At 38.0% G+C, this 8,356-nt stretch overlaps 1 protein-coding gene across 1 annotated transcript; it reads left to right on the top strand.

Moving 5' to 3' along the window:
- Window positions 1–453: 453 nt before the first annotated feature.
- Window positions 454–8,150, top strand: nifk (nucleolar protein interacting with the FHA domain of MKI67). The gene is made up of 6 exons (XM_003218117.4): window positions 454–646; window positions 3,892–4,020; window positions 4,341–4,449; window positions 5,267–5,478; window positions 6,357–6,428; window positions 7,884–8,150. The coding sequence occupies exons 1-6, from the start codon at window positions 512–514 to the stop codon at window positions 8,064–8,066; spliced, it is 840 nt and encodes a 279-aa protein (XP_003218165.1). The 5' UTR covers window positions 454–511; the 3' UTR covers window positions 8,067–8,150.
- Window positions 8,151–8,356: the final 206 nt, after the last annotated feature.

Here is an 8,356-nt window from a genome sequence, read left to right as displayed (position 1 = left end):
ATGGCTTCAAACTACAGGAAAGGAGATTCCACCTGAACATCAGGAAGAACTTCCTCACTGTGAGGGCTGTTCGGCAGTGGAACTCTCTCCCCCGGGCCGTGGTGGAGGCTCCTTCTTTGGAGGCTTTTAAGCAGAGGCTGGATGGCCATCTGTCGGGGGTGCTTTGAATGCGATTTCCTGCTTCTTAGCGGGGGGTTGGACTAGATGGCCCTTGAGGTCTCTTCCAACTCTACTATTCTATGATTCTATGATTCTATGATTCTATATTATACTATATTATATTATATATAGAATCCGAGGATATGGAGGTCTTTGCATTTGTGAATGTGATGCTGGAGTCACTCCTTATCCAGTAATGTCGCCCTCCGACCAGCAGGGGCCGCTGCTCTGTCGCCCTTGTTCCTAGAATGGCACCAAGCCAGCCAAGCGAAAGTGACGAAAGGAGGCTTCCGGTTCATAGCAGCCACACGCCGTGTGAGGCAGAAGCGACTCCTTTTCCTGCGGCGGCGCCATGGCGGCTGTAGCCGAAGTCCCGTCCGCGGCGAAGGCGAAAGCCAAGGCCAAGCAGGCGGCCCCGCTCCTTTCCTTGGACCCGGAGCGGCAGCGGGAGTTCCAGGCGGAGGTGCAGCGCGTGAAGAAAGGCAAGGTGAGAGGGAAGGAGGGGGGAGGCCAGGCCCGTGGCCAGAAAGAAAGTTGAGAGGTGTTGAAACTTTTTTCCCCCCTGAGATGACTTTTGAGGCCAGTGTCTCCTGATCTGAAGGCCCAGAAATGACCATCGTTGTGAAAAGGTGCTTCACAGGTATTCGGTCCTGAATCATTGCTCCCTCTTGAAGCCAGTTCTTGTCGGCCACAACGCACAGTATTTCCACATTTGGCAGAAGTCTATTTCTGTTTTCTTCTGCTTTCTTCTTATTTCCTTTATCATCAAAACGTTTTCCACTGGGAATGAGCAAGAAGTTTTCAGCCAAGCACAAGTTGTTCTGATGGTACAGAACAACTATGCTTTGGTGTCCATTGAAGACTTCTATTGCATCTCTCCATCTCACATATAATAATAATATAACTTTATTTTTGTACCCCACCTCAATCTCCCCGAAGGGACTCAGGCGGATTATATCGGGACGAGCCCAATCAACATAGTTAAAATACAAAATATGACATACTAAGTACATACATGGTACATAGTAAGTACATAAACAATAGCATAAAAACAGAAAAAAGGAACTTTAGCAAAAATAAATAAACAATCAAACCAACCAATAAACCTGAAATAATGTTATAATAAAGTTGAAATTTGTTTTAATGGTAAAGCAAATGGTTTAGCAACCAATGCACCAAGCTTCTGATGGGCATCTTTACCCATAGCTTCTCCTCCAAACATTACACTGTACTTACAGAGCGCATCTTGTACATGACATGAGTAGGCCAACTAGGGAAATCTGCAGAAATCTTAAGTGCCTCTTCTAATCCACAGGAAATACATATCCTGGCAATGAAGTCTGTGGATTTTGCACTAATTGAGCTTTCAGTTGGTCATCAGAAAGTCTTGTTCATATAAAGTCCAATGACTTCATCTCTTTGCTCCTGTTCCATGCTTTCCTTTGTTTCCTCCTCTCCTTCAAAAAACAACTGAAAATGGATCTTTGCTCATTAGCATATGGAAAGGATGAGAATTAGATCATGATACACTTCAACTAATTGATGTTGATGTTTGAGGTTAATGTTTTATGTATGATATAATTTATTTGATAGGTTATGTGCTATTTAATTTTAGGTGTTATGGTATAACTTGCTTTTATATGTTGGGTTATTTTGAGCTTTCATGGTTGTATTTGTTATATGTGTTGCATTGAATGTTCGCCTTTTTATTTGTTGGAATCCGCCCGAGTCCCCCAAGGCGGAATATAAATAAAGTCTTATTATTATTACAGACAGGGTTTGGATTAGATCAGTGGTTCCCAACCTTTGGCCTCCAGGTTTTTTTGACTTCAGCTTCCACAGTTCCTAACAACTGGTAAACTGGCTGGGATTCCTGGGAGTTGAAATCCAAAACACCCGGAGGCCCAAAGGTTGGGAACCACTGGATTAGATGAACCAGTGGTAGACACCTCAGTTATTCCTTCTATTGCAATGTAAATTGGTAGAAAGGTAGGTAATGATAGTGTGAATAATCAAAATTTGGTTGACATAGTGCTTGTAGTTCTGAAGGGACACTTAATTTTTGCTTCTTACGTACTTGGTATGGGGATTTGGTTAATCAGTTAAAATTCATGAGTAAACCAGTTTGTTTTGGTTTTTTTGACCTGAAAAATTTCGGGGGTGGTTTGAACCTCTTTGCTGTGGGCTTGGGAAACGCCATCAGACTCTTTTAGGGTGCAGTGACACTGGGCGTGCACAGACTTCAGCCTTTCCTCCAGGTGTTTTGGACTCCAACTCCCATAATTCCTAACAGCCGGTAGGCAGCTAGGAATTGTGGGAATTGAAGTCCATAACACCTGGATGGCTGAAATTGACCCTGTCCTGCTTTAACAGCTAATGGTAGCAATTGTAATTTCTTGCCATTGTGATTTTTTAACTGACCTACTATAAAAAAAGGAAACCTCTTTATGTACTGCTTCTATAATGTAAAACAAAATAACCAAATGCTAAAACTACAAATCACAAACATCTAAACTATTTTACTACCTATGGTGTTTAAGTGTTTATCTGAAGGCTGAGTACTTACACGTATATGGAAGAATAAACGGAATAATAATGATTACATCAGCTTCCATCTTAAATTACAGTTTGTCCGTCCAGGAAATACACGTATATTTTAACAGCTTTTTGTATCTATGCTGATTATTGGAAGGCCAAATGAATACATTTCTGTGTTAGCCCTATTCTTATTAGTCTTCTTGGATTTGTTTTCATACATTAAGATTTTTTTTATCTTCACACCTTAGTGACATTAGCTGCCATGGCTCATGAGAGTTGGAGTTTGTCAAGACACCAGTAGTGCTAGTGGTGTCAAGCCACATTCATTCTACAGTGTAGATCCATTCGATTTTGCTATTAACCAGAGTTCTTTTATTCTTTTGCTGCTTTGTAGTACCATCAAAAACAGTAGCAGATATTTTTGGTCCTAATATTGTTTTACTCTTAGAGCTAAAAGTACTGGATTTGCTGGATACTTTTTGTACAAACAACTTTTTTGTTTGTTTGTTTTGTAAAAGCACAACTGTACACGGAAAGAGAATGGTTCCTAGACTGCTTTCTTTTCAAAGAATCGCACAGTTCACTCCTGGTTACTTTCGTCATGGAGGCTTTGCATTATGTAGTTATACACCATACACTGGGATATGAAGCTGCTTTGAGTCTCCTTGTGGAGAGAAAAAGCATGGTATAAATAAACATAATTATTATTATTATTATTAAACTTTATTTGTACCCCGCTAGCATCTCCCGAAGGACTCGATGCGGCTTACATAGGCCACGGCCTCAACACACAATATAACAATACAAAACAAAAGGCAAATTAAAAACAATTAAAACAGTATAAACAACAAGCAATAAACAATACGCGAAACACAATAAAACTGGGCCGGGCCAGAGTAATGGGTACAAGATTAAAAGTGCTGATGTGACAGGTGATATATAGGGCTTATAGGGCAAGTGCAGAGTGCGATATACGATCTTAGTTCTAATAAAGTGCTTATGGGACTTGGTATTGGAGGGTTATGTTGCTCACTCCTCACAGACCTAAATCACAGATAATTATCATTATCACATTTATTTATACCCCACTTTTTCTCTCAGGGAGATTCAAAGCACCTTACTAATCAGATATCCAAATGCAGCCCTAAAATAGATGACTGCCATGTTTACTAATTTTGTTATACCATATTGCAGGCTGATAAACAGACTCCTGGTGTTATTTATGTGGGTCATCTCCCAAGGGGTCTTTATGAACCACAGCTGAGAGAATACTTCAGTCAGTTTGGAACTGTCACAAGGCTTCGCCTTTCAAGGAGCAAAAAGGCAAGAATTTAAAATGTTAATTTTTCTAATGATTTTCTCATATTTGAAGACACATTTTTCTGTTTTGCATGGTTTGCTTCATAAGCTTTCTCTTCAGAAAATTAATGGGTGTGTTTTTAGTTATTTCAAAAATTCATACAATTAAGTATCTTTTTGTAGAGTTTTATTTTTAGAAGTACAAAGATCATTTATGGAAAATAAAAGCAGTTAACAAGAAGATGAAAGCACTTGCAATCATTTTGTAATTCAAAACTCTGTGTATTAAAGATAAAATATGCTTCTCAGCTTCCATATTCTTTGTTTTTTATCCTTATTAACAGACTGGAGGCAGCAAAGGTTATGCATTTGTCGAATTTGAATATGATGAAGTTGCTAAGATTGTTGCTGACACCATGAACAACTATCTGTTTGGAGAAAGAATTTTGAAATGTGAGTATATGTGTGTTTCTCAAAATAATGTTTAACATAGTTAAAATTTTCCTTCAAGCCTGTCTGTCATTTAGCCTTTTCTCTTATCCAGATCTTCATTATCCTGTCTCTTTGCCCTCTTCTTGCCAGTTACTGTTTTGCTCTAAAAATGCACAGAATCAGTGGCCTCATAACTGTAGCCTTTAAATACTTTGCTCCTTTGAGCATTCTTGGGGCAGAGGGAATAAGATAACAACTGATTGTAGAACTGGAAACTACATTGAATCCCTCTGTCACCAAACCTCATGCACAGAGCAAGAAGAGTATATGGTATATTAAAAAGCAAAAGAAAGGGTGGGGGGAATAGAGGATGCCTTGATTTTTATTGTTGTGTGCTTCTGACCAACGGCTTTCTTTCACAATGTTTTCTTTGCAAGAGGGGTTTTTTCTTATCTTCCATCTGAGAGGATGTGCTTTGCTCAAGATTGTTCAGTAGATTTCAAGTGAATCTCAATGGGATTCAGATTCTGTTTTCTACAGTCCAACACTCAAACATCACATCGGATTGGCCCAAAGGGAATTGTACCCCATGTATACTGGGATTCATGGGTTTCTGAGAGGCATAATATGAAGTGCTGTAATTGTTCCTGCAGCAAAGGGCGGTGTGAAGAAGATTGAGGTGCCCGAGTATGTAAAGATTGAGGTGCCGGGATATTTAAAGTGGTTTGTATTGGGCAGTACAGAACTAAAATGAAAATTATTATACGTTTGGAGGAAAGCCGTTCCTTTTTTTCTGTAGCTCTGTGATTCACATTTGTTATATGTTTACATATTGCAGGTCACTTTATGCCACCTGAAAAAGTCCATCCAGCCCTCTTCAAGGGCAGTGAGAAAAAATTCACGAGGCCAACATATCCAGCAGTGAAGCGCTATAATCGGAAGAGAACAGCCAAAGAGAGTGCAAAAATGACTCTGCGTTTGTTAAAGAAGGAGAGGCAGTTGAGAAAAAGACTGGCAGAGAAAGGGATAGATTATGATTTTCCTGGTTTTGTAAGTAAATCTATTTCTGGTCAAAACTGTAACGGCAAAGAGAAAGATTAATACAAACTTGATAATTAATGTGACTAATTTCAAATAATATATTTAAGCAGGAATTTGGTTTGTATTATTGTTGAACAGTTGGAGTCTCAGGACCATTTCATATATCACTAGGGCTGGATTTCCACTGCCATATGTTCCAGATTATCAAAGTTGATAATCCACATTATCTGAACTGGATTATACGAGTCTACACTGCCATATAATCCAGATAATCTGGATTTTATATGGCAATGTAGAAAGGGCCTTAGATGTATATTGAAACCCAATTAGGTTAGTTTGTTCAAATTGGGACCCCATAATGAGTAATTATAACATCCAATTTAATAAGCAGAAAACCTTTTGTAAAGTTAGATTACATTGGTTCTCTTTTTGTTTTGAAAGGCATTCTAGCAATTTGTGAAACTGCATGCAAGATTATATGGATTATATCTTTTTAATCTAATGTGTGGCCCTATGCTTTCAGTTGGAACCGAAATTGAGCTCTGTAACCATTTATATGGTTTATGTAATATGTTATTTGTTTATCTGTTTTATGTTTGCTTTTGTGTTATGTAAATTCTGTTTTAACCATTGTTTGCCGCTTTTAGTCCCACCCTTGGGAGAAAAGCGGGATACAAATAAATAAGAATAATAATACTCCATTCTTTTGCATTACCTTAATAAGTCTTAATAAGGCCTTTTGCATACTTTTGTCTGCTTATCTATGGGATGTGAGACAAAGTCGGGGTGTTAAGAACATTAAATAGCTAGCTCCAATAAACATTTTTAAAATTAAAAAGGCAAGTTCAAATGAAAACTTCGTTGATGAGGAAATTCTTTTTTCATAGGCTGCTGATATTTCTCTGGCAAAGAAAAAGAAGACTTCTGCATCAGATTTGAACGTGTCTGTGAATAGTGAGGTAAGGTGCTGATTGTGATAATTTATTTAGTAAGAAAGAGCTTATCTTTTGGATTATTCTAAAATTATTGTCATTTGCCTATAGGACAATAGAAGCCAGTTACTATCAAAATAATGCAATTTGGTAAATATTTCCATGTATCTTAGAGTGGGAAGGGGCCTCGTGGGCCATTGGCTCCAACCCCTCAGAATCTCCAGCTAAACTAACCCCAGCAGGCGGGTGGCCTGCTTCCTTTCGAAGTCATCCAGAGAAGGAAACCTTATTAACTCCTTAAGCAACTAGTTCCATTGCCAAACTGTTATTACTGTCAACATGTTCCTTCTAATGTTCAGTTTAAATCTAACCACCTGTAAGTTCAACTATTAGAGCTGATCCTGTCCTCTGGGGCAGCAGGAAGCAAGCCCTCCTATCTGGGGCAGCCCTTGAGATCTTTGAAGAATTGAATACAAAGTCCTTACATACCCTCAAGAAACAGAAGCATTGCAAGACTCCTGTGCCTTCCCTGTATGTTTAGCCATAATTGGTCTAAATTAGGCAATCCTAAATGCCATACATTTATTACTTCTGTGTAATTCCTAGACCAGAGAATGTTTTGATGTAGGCATAGGAATTATAGTAATAAAAATGGCAATGCTCAGTTCAATTAAAAATTCCAAGAGTTCTCACAGTTGTTCTCATAAAATAAATACAGTAGAGTCTCACTTATCCAAGATAAACGGGCCGGCAGAAGCTTGGATAAGTGAATATCTTGGATAATAAGGAGGGATTAAGGAAAAGCCTATTAAACATCAAATTAGGTTATGATTTTACATATTAAGCACCAAAACATCATGTTATACAACAAATTTGACAAAAAGTAGTTCAGCACACAGTAATGTTATGTTGTAATTACTGTATTTACGAATTTAGCACCCAAATATCACGATATGTTGAAAACATTGACTACAAAAATGGCTTGGATAATCCAGAGGCTTGGATAAGTGAGAGACTACTGTATGATTAAAAGGATTTTCCCCCCAAGTAATAGACATTACCTTAACCAAAGCAATTTTCTTGTTAGAAATTACTTCAGCTTCCTGAACAATTAGCACATTTGTAATACAGTAGAGTCTCACTTATCCAACATAAACGGGCCGGCAGAACATTGGATGAGCAAATACGTTGGATAATAAGGAGGGATTAAGGAAAAGCCTATTAAACGTCAAATTAGGTTATGATTTTATAAATTAAGCACCAAAACATCATGTTATACAACAAATTTGACAGAAAAAGTAGTTCAATACGCAGTAATGCTATGTAGTAATTACTGTATTTACGAATTTAGCACCAAAATATCATGATGTTTTGAAAACATTGACTACAAAAATGCGTTGGATAATCCAGAACGTTGGATAAGTGGGTGTTGGATAAGTGAGACTCTACTGTAATTAGCATCCTTTTCTCTGTCCTGTCCAGGATCCTACTCCGGTGTGTACACCAACATTTTTTGAACGCCGAAAATCCCAGCCAGAAGACAGCGAGGACACAGAAATAATTTTAAAATCGCCATCTTCGACTGTAAAGACTGGTGTACAAAAAATGAAAGCAAGAAAGTTACAGAAAAAAGCAGTTGGGAAAAAACGGAAATGTAAAACATAATTATATCTTTAACTGAAGGACACTTGGATTACATGTGGATTTCTCCCCAACTTTCCAATTTAATAAAGAACCTCTTGTATAGAAGAGATACCTTTATATGTTACTAGTTTGGAGCTGCTTTGGAGCAAGAAAAACGTGGTGTGTATTTCCTGTCTCTGGCTTGTTATCCCAAAGAGTAAAATCTATTTTTTAAAAGGTTGCCACAGATATATACAGAAAATTGTTTCAAAATCTGCAGAAATCTTTGGAGAAATCTTTGCCTTTTCTTTAACTCAGATGGAAAATAAACT

Source organism: Anolis carolinensis, chromosome 3, assembly GCF_035594765.1.
Source record: "Anolis carolinensis isolate JA03-04 chromosome 3, rAnoCar3.1.pri, whole genome shotgun sequence".
In the NCBI taxonomy this organism is placed as follows: Eukaryota; Metazoa; Chordata; class Lepidosauria; order Squamata; family Dactyloidae; genus Anolis; species Anolis carolinensis.
The sequence above is the reverse complement of the archived record's forward strand: the minus strand, read 5'-3'. Positions and strand labels throughout refer to the sequence as shown.

Bases quoted from the DNA above. Each gene is read 5' to 3' on its own strand.
- nifk (XM_003218117.4), top strand. From the start codon at position 512: ATGGCGGCTGTAGCCGAAGTCCCGTCCGCGGCGAAGGCGAAAGCCAAG. The intron at 647-3,891 runs GTGAGAGGGAAG...ACCATATTGCAG, and splicing joins AGCGCGTGAAGAAAGGCAAG to GCTGATAAACAGACTCCTGG. The intron at 4,450-5,266 runs GTGAGTATATGT...TACATATTGCAG, and splicing joins TGGAGAAAGAATTTTGAAAT to GTCACTTTATGCCACCTGAA.